This window comes from Chenopodium quinoa, unplaced genomic scaffold (assembly GCF_001683475.1).
Source record: "Chenopodium quinoa cultivar QQ74 unplaced genomic scaffold, ASM168347v1, whole genome shotgun sequence".
In the NCBI taxonomy this organism is placed as follows: Eukaryota; Viridiplantae; Streptophyta; class Magnoliopsida; order Caryophyllales; family Amaranthaceae; genus Chenopodium; species Chenopodium quinoa.
The window spans coordinates 2,961,180-2,985,576 of record NW_018743510.1 but is presented as its reverse complement, the minus strand read 5'-3'; the positions used below and the strand labels follow the sequence as shown (position 1 = coordinate 2,985,576).

The 24,397-nt window shown below is 36.6% G+C and overlaps 1 protein-coding gene across 2 annotated transcripts; it reads left to right on the top strand.

Annotated features, from left to right (window-relative positions):
• On the top strand, positions 1 to 24,337 carry LOC110739729 (snurportin-1-like). 2 transcript variants are annotated; one of them, XM_021920200.1, is made up of 7 exons: positions 1 to 484; positions 1,203 to 1,389; positions 1,469 to 1,719; positions 1,852 to 1,966; positions 2,541 to 2,633; positions 4,777 to 4,920; positions 23,699 to 24,337. In XM_021920200.1, exons 1-7 carry the CDS (start codon positions 105 to 107, stop codon positions 23,807 to 23,809), a joined length of 1,281 nt encoding a protein of 426 aa, XP_021775892.1. In that variant the 5' UTR covers positions 1 to 104; the 3' UTR covers positions 23,810 to 24,337. The 2 variants fall into 2 exon arrangements, with proteins under 2 accessions (XP_021775892.1, XP_021775893.1); XM_021920201.1 differs by lacking the exon at positions 23,699 to 24,337 and adding an exon at positions 23,277 to 23,692.
• Positions 24,338 to 24,397: the final 60 nt, after the last annotated feature.

Genomic DNA, 24,397 nt, shown 5'->3' with positions numbered 1-24,397 from the left:
CAAAAACTTGTATTTTCCTTTCAAAATCCAGGAAACTGTATTTGAAAATTTGAGTTCCAAATTCCTACCAAATCTCCCAAACCGAACCCAGTAGTAGCAACACAATGCCGACGCATGAAATCCGGCGAGCATACAAACGCCCAGCAATCTCCGACCAACAAAAGAGAAGAGAACTCTCTCTTCTCCGCCAGCAACAAAGCCGCGTTGACGCTCAATCCCATGCTCGCCGCCTCGCTTCCACCCTTTTCTCTTTCAATGAACCAACCCCCTCCACTTCCTCCGCCGTCGACGACGACAACGCTTTCGATATCGATACTGAACCCGAAGAACAGGAGGATTATCCGAATGCTCCTCAGCTTGAAAATTTAAAGGATGTTCGACAAGCCTCTAAGCTTCGTGGTCAAGAATCTCGGCGTTGGTTTGCTCGTCAGTTGATGCTTCCTGAGTGGATGATTGATGTCCCTGATCGCCTTTCTCAAGACTGGTTCGAGTTTTTTTTTGCTTTGTTTATTGAATTTTGTTTAGTGGGTGAAATGTTTCTATGGTTTTAGTTAGATTCTGTTGATGGGTATTGTTTGGTTTACATGGATTGAATGATTGTGTGATGGGTTTAATGTGGATTTTTGTAAGAATTGAGGGTTTAGTAGTGGAATGTTTTGTGGGTCGGGATTTTTTGAACACCTCTTGTTGCGGAGGAGTTTATAAGGGTTTAGTCGCGCCCATTTTGTCGTGGTAGTGGAGTGGTTTTATAAGGGTTTAATGCGTGGAATGATGAAATGATTGAAATCTATATTATTTTTTTGTTTATAGTTTTGAATTTTTAAACTTTACTACTTAGGAAATGTTAAGGAGGTTAGGAAAGAGTAGGCAGAAATGTTTTGTTAGTCCTCCTTGTATGGTAGGGAAAGAATAGCCTGGTCGTGAGATGGGATACTCATGGTTGTATGGAGTTGGTTTATTTGAATATAATTCTTCAAAGTTGGCTTTAGCAGAAATTGTATTGAATTAATAATTTGTAAGCTCATCTTTCCCTCAAAAAATTAATAGTTTGATTTTTCAAACTTATTCATATGAGCACGGCTTCACTATATCCAATATAATATCTATTAGATTGTTTAGACTAGATATCACAACCATATGTTTTTTTTATGGGTGATTGTTTGGTAATTTTTTAATCATGTCTTGGATATATATTTTTGCAGGTTTGTATTAGCTAGGCCGGCTGGGAAGCGATGCTTTATAGTTTCCACCAATGGGACAACAATTAGTAGACAACGTAATGGCATAGTGTTGCATCATTTTCCATCTGCTCTACCTTGTGGAGCCAGAACGAGAGGGAATTCTGGATCTGGCCAGTCGTATTGTATACTTGATTGCATATTCCATGAGGTGAGGTTGTCATTATTAATATTCATGTTTGTGATTCTGAGCGTATGTTTGTTCTCTTATCTGATGAATGTGAATACAGGTAGACCAGACTTACTATGTGATCGACATGTTATGCTGGGGAGGATACTCTCTTTACGATTGTAATGCGGAGTTTAGGTTTTTTTGGTTGAATTCCAAGCTTGCCGAAAGTGATGCTTGTGGACCACCTTCACAATATCATAGGTATCGGTTTAGTCCAGTTCCTGTATACAGCTGTGACCATAGCGGACTGCTCTCAGCATATGCCGGACAAGTACCTTATGTAAAAGATGGTCTCTTATTCTATAACAAGTAAGGCTCTACTACCTTTTTGCTGGAATTGTTTGCTTTAATGGCCTTCAAATTTCCATTTGTTTGACTGCATATTTTTACCTATTAGGATCTCCCAGTAACCTAGTTCTGTGGTACTTCTGCCTTTCTTAGGCATGCACACTATCAACCAGGAAATACACCACTGACGTTAGTCTGGAAGGATGAAAAATGTAGCCAATATGTTATTGATACAGATAATAAAGGCGAAGTGCCAAGCAAACAACAGGTAATTATATGAAGATTTTCACCTTATTAATTCTTGGCTTCCAGAAGTGCCATTGAATGGCATTGATCTGTTTTGCTGCCATGGCATTTTAACTCTATCTTCTGAATTTGTTATTTAGAGATTTTTTTGATGTATCAGGATTTATGAGATGTGATTTTGCCTGGAAGTCAATTGCAAGTGTTTGAATTTTTTTAACTTTTTATTTGGTCATTTTCTGTTGTTGTTGTTTTTGTTGTAAAAACTGTTTGGAGGCAGTACCCGAGCTACTGCTATCAGCTAAGTCATTTAAGAGAAATAGGTATTACAATTGCATCTTAGAAAGGAACATACTCAAAAGGCTGTTTTCTGACGCATACAGCGGGTCGGAAATATGGATGAATATGAATTATTAAATAAATTCTTCCCCAATCTTGGGGAGTCATAAAAAAAGAGTGGGATTAGTCCAGAAAACATTGGAAGTTGGATGCAATAGTCAGTTGCTCCTCTTATCTTTTGGCGCTAATTGTTTCCATCCTCTGTACTAAGTAACTCAAATACTCGTGTTTCATAACTTATCAATTATCTTTATGAACAGGTGGTCTTAGAGCTACAAAATGATGGAAAGGTGATTACTTCGGATGATCCTCCTGTTGTATTTGGCTGTCTAGACCAGGACTTTCAACAAAAGGTTTGTGCATTTTGGTACTTGTGAATTTTCACTTTTATTCTTGTCTAGTGTTGAAGATAGTGCCATAGGTCTCAATCTTCAGCTCATATTGATGAATTTCATTATAATTGAGCTATGCTTTATAACTCCTTGTGTGGAAAAAGTGCTGTTTATCATCGTTAGCTTAAAGTTGAAAGCTTTTATGTTGAGTTTCATTATAATTGAGTGATGTTTTAATCCTATTTGTGTTGATCAGAGAGGATTCATTGTTAGCCTGAAGTTGAATACTTTGCCATTTTCTTGTATGTCTTTATTCCAAAAATACCTGTAAAGAGGCCATTTGATTCACATTAGTGTTAGGGCAAGGAATCAAGAAAACTAGATAAGAGGAAATGATTCAAGATTCTAGAATTGGAAATTTGAATTAATGCTTATTTCAATTGGGAATGTACTTGATCTTCCTTTTTATATGTTGGTTTATAAAATAAAAAATAGTTATATGAGTTATGTCCCTTCCTCTTCTTTCTTCCTTTTTAGCTTCTGCTGCTCACCATGTACACTCTTTGCACCACCTTACTCAGTTGTCATTCTCCTTTGCTTCCCCCTGTCAGTGTTAGGTGCTTACTTTCATTTTTTAGGCATTCTGTATTCACCACTGCTGCCCGTCTTGCATCACCCCATGGTTCCCTTATACTTCATCTCTCACTCTCACATTTTCTATGTGTCTGGTGAGCACCACTAACTTAATGATTTTGTTAGCCAACAGGCACACCATGATGAATGAGGGCTTGGTTGGTCAGCCTTAAGTGGTGGTAGAGATCTTGAACCCTTTTGAGGGGTAAGGGAGGAGAGAGAGAGGGGGGGGGGGGCTAAGGTGAAGTTCGAACCCTGCAGGATTGAACCTAGATCATCACCAATGTCTTTACTTGCTGCTACCATGAAGTACTCTTGCATTATATCTCGCATTCCTCCTTTTCTACTGTGTATGAATATCATATTCGGTGGGTGTTTTGATGGAATCTAGCTACAGTGGCAGTGATAGTGGGTTAGAAAGTGGGGCACTGTGGGTGAGAGGGATCGGCTGAAGGTCGTAGTGGGATGCAGGAAAAATGGGTTCTTAGCATCAGGCAGTGATGGGCTTATGGAGGAATAAATGTGGTGAGCTGTGAGAGGAAAGGTTAGAGCTCATTAATTGAAGATTGAAAATATTTTTTCTTTTTTTTTTTGGGGTAAGGGGTTGGGGTGGTTGTGGGAGAGAATTAAACACAATAAGGTGGAACAGAGAAAGTAGAAAGGGAATGGAATGGACAACTAAATTGAACTAAATGCCTGCAAAATTAAACTAAGAGATTTTTTTTTTTCCTTACCAAAGCCTCCATCACCAATTAAAACTCCTTTAAACTTTCTTGAATTTTATTTTTGGTTCTCTTGTAGAACTCCCTTAATTTTTCTTGGATGCTCTTTCTTTTGCTCACTTTACTCACCTTTTTTCAAAGTCTGTCAAATGATTTTCTTGTTATGTCCCTTTCTTTATATTGTACGGTTCCTTAAGACAATTCATGTTAGCTGACCCAAATCATTTTGAATTTAAGGCTTTGTTGTTGTTGTTGTTGTTTACCGAAGCCTCCATCACCAATTAAGCAGCCCTAACACCCCTCACTGCTGCTTACTATGGTCCAATGTTTGACATTTCGAACATTTGTTTTTCCAAAATATGTGCCAGGCTTATACCAAACAACTACCTAGTTATTACTTCTATCACTGATTGGTGTCATTAGATACTTAGTCATGGTCTCTGAATGAATAAAAAGGAAAACAGAGGTAAAGAGAAAACATGTCTCTAATGATTTGAATTGATAAAGACATCAAGCATATTCCTGTGAGGCTGTGACGTGATCACTAACACATCAGACATTGTTGGCAAGGAAGGCGAACATTCATGGATTCGTCTGAGAATCTAATATTATCTGTCAGAAACTTTCTGTTCTATTGGCTAGACGGATTCAAAATGAGTTTTTTTGTAGATAATTTTGTTTTGTGTGGTCATTTATATGTTAAATGATGTATCATTTGCTTGTATCTTTTCTGTGCTACTGTACTCATATGTTGCTGTTAATGATGTTGGAAGTATTTTTTAATTCAGTCATTGATTTAATTTTTTCAGTCAGGATTAAGTCCAGGTAATCTTCTGCGTTTTTCAATGAATGATGGAGGATTGACTTTCGTTGATGGGAAATTTGAGAAGGCTGATTTACAATTTCAAGATAAGCCCAACCGTGCTCGCGCTTTTGCTGATAGTTACTCAAAGGTCAGTTGGTAAAGCTTATATAATTATAAAGTTGGTGAGTGAATACATTTTGTGAATCAGAATTGCTGTATTCCTCTTCCACTCAATTTTGATATTACCATTGAAGCCTTGGAGTGTGTTTTATTTATTTATTTACTACCTCCGTTTCTTATTATTTGCAATGATTTGACATAAACTGTGAGTAGAAATTGTCTAATCGTTGCAAATAATATGAAACTGAGGTAGTATTTATTTTTATTGTGGTCTTAATTTATAACTTCAATATGATCCTCAAGTGGTTTTTACTTTTGAGGGAGAAAATGACCGCGTTGATGTAATTAGCAAAATTTGTTACAGTTGTGTATTTCTTCTTGTCGTATAGTAGTGTCAATGAAAGAATTTATATCAAGCTACCATAATCCATATTAAACCATTGTATGACCTTTATTTACCCTTGATTGAACATATGGGAGAAAAAGAGTGTGGATAAAGGAATTTAAATGAAGGAAATATTCCATCCGCATTTGCCCTCTTTTTATGTTTTTATATTTATTTCAGTTAAGTGCCATACTGCCATTGCCTTACAATATTGATCCAGAGAACCTTCCCTTTCCTCCCTACTTCTTTCATTGCTGATCATCAATCACCAGTTATGCTGGCCTCAATTACCACTATATTCAGTCTTTATTCTTTCTCTTCCCATCTTCTCTTCCATTTCCTATTCTCTTTCACCTTCCCGCTCGTCATTACCGCTAAAATTTAGGATTATGAACTTAAAGATCAAGATTTAAATTGATGCTGATTGAACTTTTGAGTTGAGGAATAAAGTTAGACACTAAAAAATTCCAACACTAAGGCATAGATTAATGTCAAATTCTTTACTCTCCACGTTACCCAAAATCTTACATTTGAGACAAGATTCTTCACCAAAAACAAACAAGAAATCTGAGTGAATACCTTTGATGGTATTTCCTGGAAGAAGCTTCTGATTGGTTTTAGGTCATGCACATTCAACATCTTATGATCGATACAACACTAGGAATGACTCATCCAGACTAAATATTCCTCATGGAAAAGACTCCATTGGCTGTTTCTATTGAGAATAGTAGAAGCAAAAATACAAACAATAAACAAAATTTAAATGAACGAATTAGAGGTATGCAAAGACAATGATAAACAATATTTTACGTGGAAAATCCCTCCTAAACTAGTAGGGGAAAAACTATGAACTACCAATAATTATTAGGGACCCTCACAACGCCCACACCTCCCTAGAACTTTAATCTAGAAAGCTAAGAGTGTTTGTAATCTCTCCTTAGTTGTGCATTGAATAAAGACACCATGACCTCTTTACACGGAGCTAGAGGTGTGTATTCCAAATTCAATCCTAGATCCAAGATCCAGAATACAAAGGATAATAGGAATATAGAATTAGAGGTGTGTATTTCAAACCTAATCCTAGATTTGCCGCGATGCGGCAATATTTTGCGTGTCGTTCCAATCATGACATGGCGTGATAAATTGTCTCTGTATCTTGGCTCAATTTTCCCTCTTTTTTTTTCTTCTCTTTCTTTTTCCATCTTCTTATTTTCCTTATTGATTTTCTTAAGGAAACCTTTATTATTTTACTTATTCCCTTTTTTCTTTCTTTTAATTTTTGAGGAAGAATTTAATCTTCCTCTTCTTTTTTTTTATTTTTTTTATTTTTTACTTTTATTTTTTTGTGAGGAAAGTTGTCTCATCAAAATTTCCCTTTATATTCTTTTTCTTCTTTTGGAATTTTAAAGTTTTCCTTTTATTTATTTTATTTTTTAGGGAATTTTCAAAATTTTCCTTTTATTTTCTTTTTTCTTTTTGGGGGAATTTTCAAACTTGCCTCCATTTATTGCTTTTTGGGGTATTTTCATGTTGAGAATTATCCAAATTTCTTTTTGTTTTCGTTTTTTTAGGAGAAAGTCGGATACCCTCCACTTATGATATTAAAATTGGTATTTAGCCCGTGCAATGCAGGGGTTAAACTTGTTAGTTAAATGTTTGATTTTTTTAATTAAAGAATTCTTTTATTGTATATTTGAATTGTTCTTACGTTAAATATAAATCAAATTATATGTAAATATAAATTGCATTGCAGTTGTAAATGAAATACTACTTAAAATTTATTGCATTATTCTTAATTAAAAGTTGTATTACATCATATCATTTGTAGAGATACATATTACATCAAGCAAACTATCTACTGGTATAGGCTTAACAAAGCATGTAATGAAAAATATTAACCTATATATATATGGATGCAATTAAATGGTGCAGTTGTTGAAGTTCTTAATTAAATAAAAACACCCAAAATATGTGTGTTTATCGATCGCCAAGAATAATTTATACTTTTTTTTTTATTTATTTATTTTTTGAAATATAACGCTTTATAGTTAATAAATGTCTGACTCTTGCAAAGACACATGAAATTATTAAGCATTATTTGTGCATCTAAAAAAAATTATTAAGCATTAATCAAGCACTAATACTTCCAATTTTTATTATAGTATTTATAATTAAACACTATGAAAATGCAAAAGAATATAAAATCATTTGTATGGAACTAATAATCTAAAACTTCTGAAATTATTACATTTCATCTCGCAAAATTGATATAGCTATCAATCAATGTATTGTTCAATAATGAATTTTCACCTACAAATCACACAAATTTAAAAAATATTAAATCAACAATACTTAAAAGAAACAGAAATATGAAAAGATAGAAAGAAAAAAAAAATCAAAATTGATTATATCAAAGTCAAATATCTTGTAGAGTAAAATGTAAAATTTAGAAAAAGATTTAAAAAAAAAATTCAAACCAATGACTCAAAAATTGAAAAAAAAAAAAAAAACCAAAGTCAAGTACGAAATTTATCAACTTATAAACAAAAGTCAGGTTATGTTCTAATTAAAAAAAAAAATACAATCAAAATAACATTAAAGAAAAAAACTATAAGTTTTAAAACTTAAATTAAAAATTATCCAAATCCAAAAACTTAGTTTAGTGGATCTAATTTGAAAATTTAACAAAAAAATATTAAAAAAATTTCTAAAACAAAAACCAATAGAAAAGTTGAAGTAAAAAAAACCTTTTATAATTAAAATAATCTGACCTTTAATGCCAATCCGTTTGTAATGGTCACTAGTGACAGTAACCTGTTAAATAGTTATATTTTTTGGGCGGATGAGACAGAGGTCATATTATTACGGACAAAAATTCAAGCTAGTAAAGTAGTCTGCTTGAAGGGGGCCCTCCTCACCTCTCCCCTTCCCCTTATCATTGAAGCAAGCCAAAAACGAACCATTTAAAAAAAAAAGAAAAAACTGACTTTAAACATTGAAAAAGAAAACTAAAACTATACAGATCTTTACAAATATCAAGACGAAATTCGAAAGCACAATTTGCTTAAAAATTATTGAATTCAAAATCATTAAAAAATAAATTTTGAAAACAAATTCTTAAAACACAATATAAAAATAAAAATAAAAACCAGGATCTTAATGTATAAGAAATATAAAGTATAACGAAATAAATAAATAAATATTGTATATTGAAAGTAAATAAAATATCTTTAGAAATTGAAAAAAAAAGTTATACAGTTCTTCTGTTTCCAAAAAAAAAAAAAAAAAAAATTACACAAAAGTATAAAGGACATTTTGTTAAAAAATTATTAAAGTAAAATCACTAATTTAAAAAATCAAAAACAAATTTCAAAACAAATTTGGAAAATAGTTCAAAATGAGTTGTAAACAAAGTTGAGAAAAATTACCTTTTGAGTGCTTGAACACTACCATTTTTTCTTGAAGTTTATATAGATAGTCTAAGTAGGAGTGGCACCACTAGCCACATCCATATTAGAAAAATAGAGTGGGGTGATCCGGATATGTTCTCCTAGGCATGTAACTGAATGTCGCTTTCCTAATAGTAATCTTTTGATCCCACTTCCTTTTTTTTAATAAGTGTTACACTTCCTTTTTTTTTTTTTTTTTTTTTTTTTTTCCGCCAATAAACTACATTTTAATATTATTATATCTTTCTTCTTCCATGGTCCCTGCTACTTTTTTTTTATTATTTCTTTTCTCCCACATTCATTACTTTTCAATAAACTATTATCCCCACTATCTTTCTTTTACAATTTTTTAATACTCCATCTACCCCTCTTACCTCTTATTTTATTTAAGTCAATTAAATTGCCTAAAACTATGTGCCGGTCAAAGTGTAACACTTATTAAAACACGGAGGAAGTACGTAAATGTTCCAATAATCGTCTTCCATTTATATAATAGATGCTTAAAGCTTATACCTTGCTTAACATGATAAACACTCAAACTTGTGCATTACAAAAATGTCGAAACGATTGAATTTTTGTTTAGTATAACATACTTAACAACAATTCGGATTGTAATTATAGACTAAGCTTTGAATCATACAACCATAATGAAAAATTAAAGATGTCATACACACAAATTAAATACAAAATACATTGTTCCTTTGGCACCATTAAAGGTCTTGTGTCCATATCCAAATTAGTACTCCAAGCTAAGCCCGAAACAGAGTGAAGCACCCAAACTTGAGGTAGACCTTTTATCACACGCTCTTACAATATGAGCAACATTTCAAAAAGATCTATTTAGAAAATCAATTCAAGCTGTTACATTGTTGAAAAACCCATATAGTGATCCAACTAGATGGTGGGGTTAATTCAATCACTAGTATTGTACTAGATAGATAGTGGGGTTAATTCAATCAATTCAAAATTGTTGAGTTCGTAATACATGTTTGCTTCTTAGATGCCCATGAAATAGCACCTCCTCCGAGAAGAAATACCTAACCACTAGTAGAAGAATAATCCTCTTTTTTAGTGATCCAACTAGCATCCGTAAACCCTTTTCAAACGAATGGCGAATGCTGTATCCGGTCGAGTGCTTGCCATAGCATACATCAAGCATCCAATCAACCTAGTATAGTCCAACCGTGAAACCAGACCTCTTCCATTTGGAACCAAAGAAACATTTGGGTCCTTTGGAGGAGACATGAGAGAACTTTCCAACTCACTAAACTTCTTAATCACTTTCTCAATATAATGAGATTGTGTTAAAATTAGTGAGCCATTCCCTCTCTTTATCCTAATACTAAGGATAACATCCGCTTCTCCCATATCCTTTATGGAAAAGCTAGATGAAAAAAATTCTTTGGTCTTTTCAACTTGATCCAAATCAGTCCCAAATATAAGCATGTCATCAACATACAAACAAATCATAACACCTTTACTGTAATTATCAAATTTGCTGTACACACTTATTCGACTGATTTATCTTAAAGCCATTTGTCAAGACAACATCAAGCTTTTGATGCCATTGCTTAGGTGCCTATTTTAGCCTATACAACATCAACTTGCACACTTTGGTTTCTTCTCCATTGACAAAGAAACCTTTGGTTGTTTCATGTAAACTTCCTCCAATTGTTTTTACATCCACTTGGTGAATTACAAGGTCATGAATCGCCGCGAGAGCTATCAAGAACCTTATGGTGGTTATTCTTGCCACTGCGGCATATGTATCAAAGTAATCAATACTGTGAATTTGCTTGTACCCTTGGATCACTAACCGGGGCCTTGTACTTTACAACAGTTTCATCAATCCTTAATTTTCTTTTGAAAATCCATTTACAACTTAAAGGAGTGCAACCGAATAAAACCCAAGTATAGTTTGTTGAATCCATTTTATCTTGGATACTTCTTTCCAAATGCTGCATCATAGACTTCATAGCCTTATCAAAGGTTTAGGATCCTCCTCCACACTATAGCAATATATTGTTTGAGTTTCTATTGACTCCCTTACCCTTCAATTAAATAAAGTTGAAAATTAGGTCCAAAAGATTTTTCTTTTCTAATTCTCTTACTTTTCCTAACTTCCGGCAATGTGGTCTCATGATCGTTATTAATAGGATCATCTACAATGGCCTAGATAGTACTAGGTATAATGTCCTTTGGCCTTGGAATTGATGAAAATCATGTTTCATTAAAATTTGCATCCCTTGACTCAATGACATAAAAGCTATAGGCTTTGCAATGTTCCGCATAGCCTATAAAGATGCAATCAATTCCCTTTTCACCCAATGCTTTTCTTTTGGGTTCTGGATTGCCCTACATCCCTATACCTTGTAGTAATTGAGAGTAGGTTTTTGTTTGAGCTAAAGTTCATAAGGGGTTTTCCTTTTATTGGGAACTCTACTTAAAATATAGCAAACTATCAACATAGCTTCACCCCAAAATCCATCACTAAGACCCGAACTAGAAATCATGGAATTAACCATCTCCTTTATGATTCTATTTTTCCTTTCGGCATACCATTTTGTTGTGGTGAATAAGGTGCGGTTGTTTCATGGATTACACCTATGGATTGAAAATAACTTGGATCAAAATATTCTCCACCCTTATCTGTTCGAATTTTCTTAACTTTTTTCTTTAGTTTATAATTCAACTTCGAATTTAAAGACCTTAAACATATTTAGAGCTTCATCTTTAGAAGATAATAAATATAAGTAATAAAACCATGAAAAATTATTAATAAATGTTATAATATATTTCTTAATTCCTAAAGGAGGCGTGCTGTGAAAATCACATAAATCACTATGCACCAATTCTAGCAATGCAGAATGTCTTTTTAACACTTGGAAAAGGATTTCTTGTAATTTTCTTCAACATGCATGTCTTACACTTCTCTATACTAAAATCAAATGGAGGAATTAAACCAATTTTAGGCATGTTATATAAAAGACAATAATTAACATGACAAACGATTATGCAATAGAGAAGAAACATTAAGCATATAAATAAAATCTACTTAATTTGAATCATTACAATAATATCCTTGTCCTACAAATATACCCCTTTTGGATTAAAAAAAAAAAAAAAAAAAAAAAAAAAACTTATCAGCTCCAAAAACCATTTTAAAACCATACTTGACATTATATTTTTCCTAACTTTCAAAACAAATACAACATCATTAAGAGTTAAAGTTTTCCCGAATGTTAACAAAAATTCTAGTTGACCGATGTCTCCAACCTTAACTGTAGAATCATTCCCCATGTACAAAATTGACCCATCTTCTACTTCTTGATAAGTCTTGAAGAAATGCCGGCTTTTGCACACATGTCTAGATGCTCCCGAATCTACCCACCAAGAACATCATCCTGCACAACATTGATTTCAAAAAGCATAGCCACAAAATTGATTTCTAAAATTTTAGACTCGTCATGTTAAACATTAGACTTGGTCGACATTGGCAACTTGCCTTCTTCTAGAAGGGCAATCCCTTTTAAAGTGAGAACCGCCACGCACCCAACAAGTTCTGGATTTACCTTTTTTTTCCTTCTTTTTGATTGATTTTTTGGTACACTTGAAAGAGCGCTTGTTAGACTTTTTTATTATTAGTCTTACTTGCTTATCCTTCCTCCATCACATTGATGGTAGAAGCCGGAGTACCATTTTCTTTGGTCTCCTTATTTCTATCTTGCAATCAAATGCCCTCCTCAATACGAAGATGAGCACCCAATTGTTCAAGAGACATATTCTCCTTTTGTTGCTTTAAATTTATAGTCTCTTTCCTAGATAAGGGTAATTTGTCAATTATGGATGCAACCGCAATAGCTTCATCTATAATCATGTTATGTTGTCTAATTTGGCAAAGGATTCATTGAACCTTGGCCTACTATCAACCATTTTATAGTTAGTAAAACTACTAATAAAAAATTTCTTGCTTGAAGCATCTTCGGCCTTGATTCAAGAGCATCCCAAAGTTCCTTTGCACTCTCCACATTTTGATAGATATCAAACAAAGTGTCCGTCATTGCATTTAAAATGAGTCCCCGACAAATGTAGTCATAATTTTTCCATTTGGTCCTCCGACGAGTAGTCTCCAAAAGTTCCTTCTTTCCTTCCGCTCGAAGTGGTGGCATGGGGGTTCTAAGAATATACTCCACATTCAAAGTAGTCTCCAAAATTGGTAGCTATCTCCTTCACCGAAGAACCCATTTCCAAAGGTATAAATTACTATTAGATTGTTAGAAAAATAGAATGGGGTGAACCGAATATGTTCTAGGTACGTAACTGAATGTCTATTTCCTAAGAGTAATTTACTTTCACACGGTAATACTATTGAGATACAAAGAAAATCAACTAGGCTTGGTTGTTCTTACAAGACTAGTCTAATAATGGTTTGTGCTTTGTGTTTATTACAACTCTCAAGAAAACTCGTGAATAACTTATAAGAGAGAAGCAAGAAAATGACAGATTTTTCATGACATAAAATTTCACAATGTGGCATTTTCTATTTATGAGGAATTGAAACATACTTAAAAAGATACGTTTCCAAGAGTTATGTCTTTAACACCTTAACATTTAATACCAAAAGATATGTTTCTAAGAGACATGTCTTTTAATACATAAACGTTTAATACCAAAAGACACATCAATATACTTAAGTTACATAACTTAATAACTGATCAAGTGTTATGTACTAAGATACTCTAAGTTGCAAATTGGAAGTAATAAGAATTGAAGGCAAAGTTGAATGCCTATATTGATTGTTAATGACTTAAGGGGTATTACAATAGCTTTAGGCTATCGCTCTCTCTAGTGACTTAAGGTCACAAATCTCACAAGAGTTCACTCAATTTCTAGATGCCTTCTTTGTTACTCCTATTACATACTTATACTAAGGATTGCCTATGGTCAAGGATGACCTTAAGACTAATACATGTGATACTTAGCTAATTTAGATAAACAATAAATAACATAGTAGAAGCTTGGTTGCTTTCTTTCCTTCTCTTCTTCTTAATGAATTTTGTCTTGTTGCTAAACAATGCTTGCCATGCTTGCTGCCCCTAGTTGTTGTTCCTGTTTGCTCCCCCTTTTGCGCCTCGTATACACCACCAAGGGTGGCTGACTTGGTCCATTGACTCGGTTCATAACATCACCTCCCCCTTTAACCTTCACCTTGTCCTCAAGGTGGAAAGTCGGAAACCGTTTGTTAATGGCGTGGAAGTCTTCCCAAATTCTGACGGCCCATCCCAACGAATTAGCACCTCGAGAGTGGCGCTCGATTCGGTCCCTTTATGTCTGATTTCCAATACTTCTGCCGCCTCAACAATTAAATCTAATTCTGGAGAGATTTGCGAAGGAATGGTAGGATTAACCGGTTGGCTGCCCAACTACCTTTTTCAATTGTGATACTTGAAAAACAGGGTGAATTTTGCAATCACTCGGTAGTGCTAGTTTATATGCCACCTTGCCCACCTTACCAATGATCAGAAACGGCCCATAGAATCTCGGAGCTAGCTTCTCGTATTATCTCTTAGCCACCGATCTCTGACGGTACGACTGGAGTTTAAGATACACCTCCTCCCGAATCTCAAAGCTCACGTCTCTCCTCTTCTTGTTGGCGCTCTCCTGCATTAATTGCAATGCCCGATTCAGATTCATTTGCAATTCATCTAGCACCAAATCTCTCTCCAATAACTGTTCTGCCAAACTAGCCACCACCGTGGTGTTTCTGAAACGGAGCAATCTTCGTAGCTGTGTGTGGAGACGTGTTGTATGAGTACTCTGCCCATGGCAACCACTGAACCTAGTTTGAAACATCGGCGGTAAACTTCGAGGCTTTTGTTGACGATTTCGGTTTGACCGTCAGTTTGTGGGTGGGTGGGTGGTAGGAGGTACTGCGCTTAAGGTGGGTACCCTGTAGGTGAAAAGCTCATTCCAGAAGTTACTCATGAAGACCCTATCCCGATTTGAGACAATAGTGGTCGGAAACCCATGGAGTCGCACCACTTCTTTCACGAAGTGGTCAGCCACTTTTAAAGTCGTATAGGGGTGCTTTAGCCCAATAAAATGAGCGTACTTAGACAACCGATCGATCACCACCAAGACGGAATCCACCCCTTTCGACTTTGGCAACCCTTCCATAAAATCCATTGGAATATTCTTCTAAACCGCCTCCGGCACTAGAAGTGGTTGTAAAAGCTTAGCCAGACTTTGGGTGGAAGCTTTGTTTCGTTGACACACATCACACTGCGTGGCGAACTCCCGAACACTCTTTCTCATGCCCGGCCAAAACCACTCCACGGGGAGGCGGAGATACGTCTTGATTTCCCCGTCGTGACCACCAGTAGGATTGTCGTGATACTCCTTCAATAAACTTTAGTGAATTTAGATTTACTTGGCAAAACAATCCTTCCCTTATAATAAACCCTCTAGCCCACATAAGTAAACCCTTTTGGCCCACTTTCACCCTTCTTCAAGGATCCCAAAATCTCTCCTAGCCACTTATCATTTTTGATTTCATCTTCTAATTCGGCCCAGTCCACGAATTGGGAATGGACCATCATCCCAAACTCCACTCTTTCTCGCTCATCTTCCTTGGCTAGCATTTCCTCATTCTTGCGTGACAGAGCATCTGCGACGCGGTTCGAAGCTCCAAGTTTGTACTGAAAATTTCGAAGTCGAAACCCACTAATTTTCTCATCCACTTCTGGTATTCCCCACCGACCTCCCTTTGTTGAGTCACGTACTTGAGGCTTTGTTGGTCGATTCGAATTATGAACGACCTCCCCAACAAATAATGGCGCCACCTTGACACGGCCAACGCTATGGCCATCAATTCCTTCTCGTAAATAGACCTTGCACGAGCTCTAACACCAAGGAGTTTTCTATAAAAAGCTATTGGACGGTTGTTTTGCATCATGACCGCCCCAATTCCGTATCCCGAGGTGTCGGTCTCAACCATGAATTTCTCCATGAAGTTCGGCATGGCCACCGAGGCAGAGGTCATGGCAGCCTGAGGTTTTCGAAAGCTTGGGTGGCCAATTCTGACCAACTGTAGCAATCCTTCCTTAATTGAGAGGTTAGTGGCCTCGCAATTAGGGCATAATGAGCCACAAATTTGCGGTAATAGCCCGTTAACCCCAAAAATCCCCTTAACTCCCTCAAGTTCTTCGGTATTTTCCAATCAAGAATAGCTTTTACTTTCTCCCCATCCATGGCCACTCCATTATCGAACATCACATGCCCTAAATAGGCCACTTTCGATTTACCGAACTCACATTTCTTCAAGTTTGCGGAAAGTTGGTGCTCTTTTAATTTTTGTAACACCAAACGTAAGTGGCTCTCATGCTCTTTATCCCCTTTACTATAGATGAGAATGTCGTCAAAAAAGACCAACACGAATTTTCTCAAGTAAGGGCGAAACACATCGTTCATGAGCGATTGGAATGTGGCCGGGGCGTTTGTGAGCCCAAACGACATTAGCAAAAACTCATAATGGCCCTCATGGGTGCGAAATGCCGTCTTGTGAGTATCTTCGGGTCGAACCCGAATTTGATGGTAACCCGATTTGAGGTCCTATTTTGAGAACACCGTAGCCCCACGAAGCTCATCAAGTAGCTCATCGATCACCGGTATCAAATATATATCCGGTACGGTTTCCTTGTTGAGTGCCCGGTAGTCGACACAAAATCACCACGATCCATCTTTCTTTTTCACGAGCAAAATCGGACTAGAAAACGGGCTATATGATGGAATTATGATTCCGGCCTCGAGCATCTGTTAGATCTACTTCTCAATTTCATCTTTTTGGGCTTGTGGGTATCTATTGGGCCTCACACTAATTGGATTGCTGCCCTCCTTCAAGTGTATGGCATGTTCATGGCCCCTATCGGGATCTGATCCGTCAAACACCGGCATGTCGAGTTTGCGGTGCTTCCATCTTCCTCCGCCTTTGTCGTACTCTCAGTTGTTCCTCGCATCCCAACGGTTCTCTCCTCGAAACCCAGAATACTCGGCCTCCTCCTCGTGGTGGGGTTGCCGGGGTGATTTCTGAGCGCCGCCACCGGGTTGCGCAACTCCTATTGGAATTTCAGCCTGTCCGCCTTCTCCAAATTGCGAGCCGTCTCGTGGTCGGTGCGGAACTGGTCGATTCTTCCTTCAAAGCTTCTCAACAGCATCCTCCGATGTTTTCTTTACTGATTCTTCCTGATCCTTTAGCCTCTGGGTAACCTTGGCTAGTTGCTGCTCCATTCCGTTGATCTGCTCTTCAAGTTGCTCGACTCTTGGCGTTAGTGTTGTAACCATTTTTTTTTTTAACTGAAGCCGGTGTTTTCCAATAACGGTGGTCGCAAGAACACCGCTCTAATACCACTTGTTATGTACTAAGATACTCTAAGTTGCAAATTGGTAGTAATAAGAATTGAAGGCAAAGTTGAATGCTTGTATTGATTGTTAATGGCTTAAGGGATATTACAATAGCTTTAGGCTATCACTCTCTCTAGGAGAGGTCACAAATCTCACAAGAGTTCACTTAATTTTTGGATGCCTTCTTTGTTACTCCTATTACATACTTATACTAAGGATTGCCTATGGTCAAGGATGACCTTAAGACTAATACATGTGATACTTAGCTAATTTAGAAAAACAATAAATAACATAGTAGAAGCTTGGTTGCTTTCTTTCCTTCTCTTCTTCTTAATGAATTTTGTCTTGTTGCTCAACAATGCTTGCCATGCTTGCTGCCCCTAGTTGTTGTTCCTGTTTGCTCCCCCTTTTGCGCCTCGTATACACCACCTAGGGTGCTAACTTGGTCCATTGACCTGGTTTATAACATCAAGTATATTAGATAATTATACTATGTCGTTTAAGAACACAACACCGAACGACATAAACATGTGAAATACTTATAAGCACATTTATTACATATAAATGTTCCAACAACTGAGCTTATATTGTAATAGATAATTAAGCTAGCAAATTTTCTCATGATACTAAGACTATAAAAACAAGACAACGTATCAAAGAAAAGGCTAAAACTTTTCATTAAATAGTGTGTAATTACATCAATTAAAACATCCAAACAACATTTATAACCCTACAAAGATAAAATACATAACTAGGTGACATTTACTATAATTCAAACCACCCGAGCAAAGGGGCCAACACGTGGCCTGATTAGGAAGGCAGAAGTGCTCGGGGGTAGTGGGGTTGTATTCTGGCGAAGGTATATCCATATTCCCTTCGTCATCATTGAAAGAGTGCCTCTTCTAACTAATCGAGTCTTCTGACTTGGACATCACGTCTACAAAATCTTCCTCCTCAGAGTCTAATAGCACGATCACCTACATAGACTTGGTACCATCCTTTGTGGGTGCCACAACTCCCTTGTGCTTCCCTTCACCGGGGCCTTAATTTCCTTGGTACTTACCATTAGGGCATCTTCTATCTAGCCACCCACATCTAAGTCAAGGCATCCTTGGACTTCTCATTCACTTGGGAGGTCCCCTTTAGCTTGGACGAGGGTGGGATATGAGAAACAAAGTTCTCACTGACATCCTAAATGCGCCTACACTACCTCTCCATGCCCGCATCTTGATCATCCATGTCAAATGTTTATCCAGCCTTCTTTTGGTTCCACCAAGCAATTCGAGGATCCTTTATATTGAACCCAAGCTTCCCACGATTATCCTTAATGAGGGACTTTAGTTGATCAAGGGAAGACCAAGGGTTACTAGAGTACAAGACATCTTCAACAAGGTCTTGGCATACAAGGGATCATCATCCAACACAATTCCTTTGGAGGGGCCATAGGCGGGCATTTCTCTAAGTGGACTCTGCTTCTTGACACCACTAGCGCTCGATAATCCCCTTGGGATATTCCTAGTAAGTGTGCTTCCAAGTCGTTGAGTTTTCGATAGTCATCATTGACTTCCCAAATTGAGAAGGTGGCCTTGTCATATTGGCAGGTGGTATAAATTTGAGTAGTCCTTTGCCGGATGGTACAAATTTGAGTAGTCCTTTGCTTTCCGGCACGTTGGACTAAGTTGTCACGTGAAATTTTTGAGGCTATTTTTTTTTTCATTGGCTAAGGGTCCGTAATGGCGTCTAGATTAGCTGCACACACTTAAAGTAACGAGGTTGCACACTGAAACACATAAGTATGAAACACTTATATTAAATGTGGCTCACAAAACACAATGGAGATTCACTTTCTAGGGTTCCCAAAATCTTTGCTAGCAAGGGAATGCCAAGGGCTATTTGTAGGCACTGACTACTACCCAGTTAGTTATTATTTACTACCCAATTAGTTAGGATTAACTACCCACTATGCCCACTACACCCATTATCCAAGTAACTAACTGCCTATCTGCCCACTCCTTCAACTTCTCTTGAATGAATAATGACTTGTCTACGTACATGGGGGTGATCCACGTCCAAGGATTTGGGGTTCCTATTTTCTAGGAACCACCTTGTTAGTGGCGTAATTACGAAACCAACCGCGTTTGACCGTTGGTCAACTTAACACTCCGTATGGCCGACATGCTTTGTATCGATCCATTAAGTAGGCCGGTCTTAGCCAATGTCCACCTTAATGGTGACCACCGAGTCGGTCTTATTGAATGTTCACCTTAGCCACCCACATGTGTTATAGCCTTCATAGGCCTTCCTATGTCCAAGAGTCCAAGACTACGCCCATGGCTCATTGCCATAGGGCCACCATTTGGTCGGTCGCTGACTGAGCACTCACCCCCTAAAGAGCTTTATTTTGTTTTGGCTAAGAATTTCTAGTAAACACTCAACTGACTAATGGTCTCCCGGGCCCATCCCTTGAACCAACCTTGATCCTAAGACCATCCATGATCTTTTGGGGTCCCAATGAGTCCCCTCAATCAATATCATAGATTTTTATGGAGTTTTGCTCGGTCAAATACTATGAGCTTTTTTTGGTGCGCACGCACGTGCTCTAGCCACAAGGCCTAGGCCTAGTTGGCTAAGCACTTGCTAGCACCAAGGTCTAAATACATGGGGGTCCTTCCACATAACATCCCAAGCCTTTAGGCACAAGTGTGATCCCTCTAGATCTCACTTTGCTCGTTCTCTTTGATTCGATCCTCCGCTCACTCGTGCGGCTTGCAAAATCCCGAAGGCCTGCCCGCCTATGCGGGATGGTCAACGCTCATGCCTTGGTCGACCAAAGTGCATGTGATGTTTCTTCTTAATCCAAAATCGAAATCTTACTCGTGTCTTCGAGTCGCACCAACCTTGGACTTTTGGGTTTGCTAACTCTATTTGTGTGTAACATCTTCACTTTTTTCATTTTTGATGATGGACCTACCCAACACTAGTAAAAGCGCTTTGTAAGTACGTCTGCACAAGAAGCATAGCCTCTTTTGGTAAACATGGTCTGCAAGTCTAACATCCAACAAGTTCTCAATGTATCTCTTCTTCACCCCTTTTGGAGTGAGAATATATTGATAATGTGCTCTTTTGTTAGATGCCACACCAAAACCCAGATCTGGAATAAGCAGAACATTACACTTGTTCATCTGCTATTCAACTTATGTGAAAATCATTGTTCAAGGTAAAATTCTTTAATTTCAAACTACTCCCTCGGTCTCAAAGTAGTTTTTACACTTTGCTTTTTCACTTGTCTCAAATTAGTTTTTACAGTTCCTTTTTAGGAAAGTTCCCACTATAATATTAATTCATATCTCTTTCCACTACTAAAAAGTTTGGGTCCACTCTCACATTTAATAGAAAAATACTCCACTATCTTCTGTCTCATCTATTTTCCAGCAAAATAAAACCCCATTGTCTCTTACTCCCTCCGTCCTATAATACTTGGGACGTTGGGGTGGACACGTAGTTTAAGAAAACTACAAGCAGGTCCATGTAAAACATTTGTTTATTATATAAAGGATTCTCTTTTGTATTTTTATATTGTAAGAAAACAAAAAGTGGGGGAGTTGGGGGTAGTGAGGAGAGAGAAAATGTAGGATTTAATTGGGTTTTGGGGTTTGTGGTCCCAAAGAGAGTATAGGAAAATATTTTTCTTATTAGTGGTCCCATTCTATATTTAGTAACGTGTCAAGTATTTTGGGACAGACGAAAATGGTAACCGTGTCAAGTATTATGGGACGGAGGGAGTATCACATCTACCTTTTCAAATATAAGCGTTAATTTTTTTTTTTTTTTTTTGAACAAATATATAATAATTAATAACCAAACAACTTATCACTTAAAACTGTGCGCCATGATAAGTGTAAAAAAAAACTAATCTGGGATAGAGGGAGCACTATTTTAGGTGAGATTTAGTGCCTCCATTCTGTGCCAGCTATGCAAAATGCACACGCATCCTTGAGGCTTGAGCTAATGTCATAGTCCCATAGCTATTAAATTACTTGACACTCTAGCTTTTTATCCTCCCAGGGCTTTCACTAATCCATTTATTATTGAGAATGGTACATCCCTTTTTCTGCACAAGCTGCTTGAACGTTAATGTCCTTACAGAAGCTTTGGTTGGCACCTGTCAAGAAACTGGGCAGTAAGAATGGTTGGATCATAAGACCTAATAGAATCTTGAGAGTACAGGTGTCTCGGTAAGTTTATAGGCACTAGCAGATGAGAATTAGATCTGAATGAGATTTTGAGTTGTACATGGCAGGACATGGTGGTTCTTCTTGAGAGAGGTATATTGTAAAGAGAGGCATATTGTAAAAATTTGTTAGTTGCTTTCATTTGTTTGACACATATTATGAGGGTGTCTATATAAAGTTGATCAGGCTAAAAAGAGTATCAATTCCAGTATATTTGATTAGTCACTCAACTATAAGCTGGTGTTTGGTAAAGAGTAGTAGAGTTGATCTTCTATTCTCTGATATGCTAACCAGGGGAGCATATTGAAGAGCCTATCTGATTCAAAAATTAAAATACCCAATAACCCTTATGAAGTAATTGTTTATCTTATACTACATTGTATAGCAAATTGTACTCTCATCCTTATGTGTCATTCAATACATCTGAAAACAATTACTTGCTACTATATGAAAATTGATAAATTATTGAATGCTTTAACAAAAATACAATCTATTACTCCCTCCGTACTTTATTACTTGCTCCATTTCTCCATGCGCGGTGTTTTAGGAGAAATAGTAGAAAGTAATAAAATACTACGTATGAAGAAAGTGGGGTTGGTGGAAGAATGAAGTATGATAGTTGGGAGGAGAGAGAATTTGGAAATATTAAAGTATGATAGTTTGGGGGTCCACTAGGGGAGAAGATATTAGTAAAATACTGTGAAAGGTTTCCAAAAAAGGAAACGGAGCAAATGATAAAATACGGCCGTAAAAGGAAAGTGGAGCAAGTAATTAAATAAGGAGGGAGTAGTTAAATTTGCTATCTATTAATCTGTTATATTATCTACAAATTACATTTGCTATCAATTATTTAGCTATGTTAAAAGTTCTTAGACTTTTAAAGTATAAATTACATTTGAATACTTGCTGTGTACACAGAAATACATATTTACAAATAAAAAACCATCATGCATTGGGCTTAAGATTACCTGTTAGATTGTTCTCATCAGATTGTGCAGCAATTACAGCAGGGCCAAAAGTCTAGCAATAAATTAAGAGTTTTGAACTAATAAACATCAACATCACTATAAGTACATTGTAACCCAGGTTGCCTCTAATCACTTTGGCTAGTAAACAGGAGAAGAAAAATCTTTTATTATCTTACTGTATTTTCAATTATACCTTCATCCAAACCTCACTGCTTACCTAAGATGCAAGACCCATAATTCCCACAATGTGTTGCCTCCAATGAAATTCTGGTTTTGTGAAGGAACAGGAGACACGGGTTAGCTCTCTTTTACTCTCATTTTACCTCTTTCATGCTTCTCTCTAGAAGAACCACCATGTCTGCCATCTATTACTCTCTGTATATTATACCACCAAAGTCTTAAAAATGTTGTTACCACTCTAGGGGGGATACATAGTATTATTCTTTTAGGGTGTAGCTTCGTATTTATTCCACATGTCAATACTTGGGATGCAGGTATTTCATTCATTTTCCATTTTATAACGGGGTCTTGACAATTTGAAAATCTATGTCACAGTTTCTCTCATGAGTCTAATCTGACTTCGACAATTTAATATCCATTTCTTTTTTATTTTCTCTATGTTTTACTAAGTGAGACAAAGGATATGGCAAGGGAAAAAAAAAAAAAAAACAATCGGTTTTAGCTACCTGAAAAAACTATATTGGGGGCTGGAGGAAAAAAAGTGCCATCATGAAGTCAAATTGGTAATATTGTGTGACACACTGACACTCCATCTCATGTTTATAGATATGGCATATGGGAATCAAGGGCTGTTCCTGCATGCCCAACTTTCTTTATAGTCACTTTGCTTTGCCTTTGGGCTCAAAGAATGTGCTGTTTCTTACTCACTTTGCTTCTTATAGAGTTAAACTTGAATAATGTGATTTTAATGAGATATATACCTTCAACAGTTGCCTGATTTGTGTTGCTGACATTACAACCAAGTGTTGCCTGCTCTTTGTCCAAGGAGAGTGTATTTTGGAAGAACTGATCCTTCTCTACCTCTGCGATTTTACCTTTCCAAGGCCTACTTTTCTGCTTTGAAGCCCTAAGCATTCAGAGCTTACCACATAATATGTTGCCAGTTTACCACAACGCGAAGCCCTAGGATTTATAAGTTGACTATAAATGTTAATTGAAGTATATACTTTTGTAGTTCTCTACTGTATTTGGAGGCCCCTTGAAAGGAGCAATGCTTCTACTTTGGCTACACGAAGATCAAAGTCTTCTGCCACTTCAAGAACTGTGAAGATGATTTTGCTCCCTAGGTATTAGAGTTAATTGATTGATTGTTGGTAAAATTGGATAATTTTGTCTCCTAACTGTTTTGCAGGTTGTATTTCAATACATGGCTCGTCGTTCTCCTCTTAAGATTGATGATTTGCTAGGATCCATCAATTCAAGAAGTGACCAAGAAAATAAAGATGTTGAGATGTCAGGCTGATTATACTCCACACAAGACAACTATATCTTTCTTTAACTCGGCAAAATATTTTAACCTTTGCCTGGTTGGGAAAAAAGTTGATGCAGCAAGTCATTTTCTACCATCAGATAAGAATAACGTGAAGGCTGCCTTGTGCATACATAATGTGTGACCTTTGTTGGTTTGCCACTAGAGATTTACTCTGGTTTGAGTATGATGAATGATGATTATCAATAATACTTAGAAGATAATTTTCACCACTATCCTCGTTTGCTATGCAGGAAGGTTCTGTGATCCTTTTCCTTGACATGTAATGCTAATTTTTTTTTGTTTTAGAGAATATAGATGTCAATTAAGTTTAACTATATTCAGGTTATGAGTCATTCCATTTGTTTTCGGAGCGCTCAAGTCATATTCAGGTTAATGTTATATTATTATATTAATGATATTAGTCAATGCTTGTCAACTTGCTGGAGTTCACGAGTTCAATTGTTTTGCAAGTATATTTTACGAGTAATGTATATACTACTCCGTAGTATTTATGTCAAATAACTTATCTTTGATCATTCATATCATTAGTTACTACATACATATTAACATATATTTTTT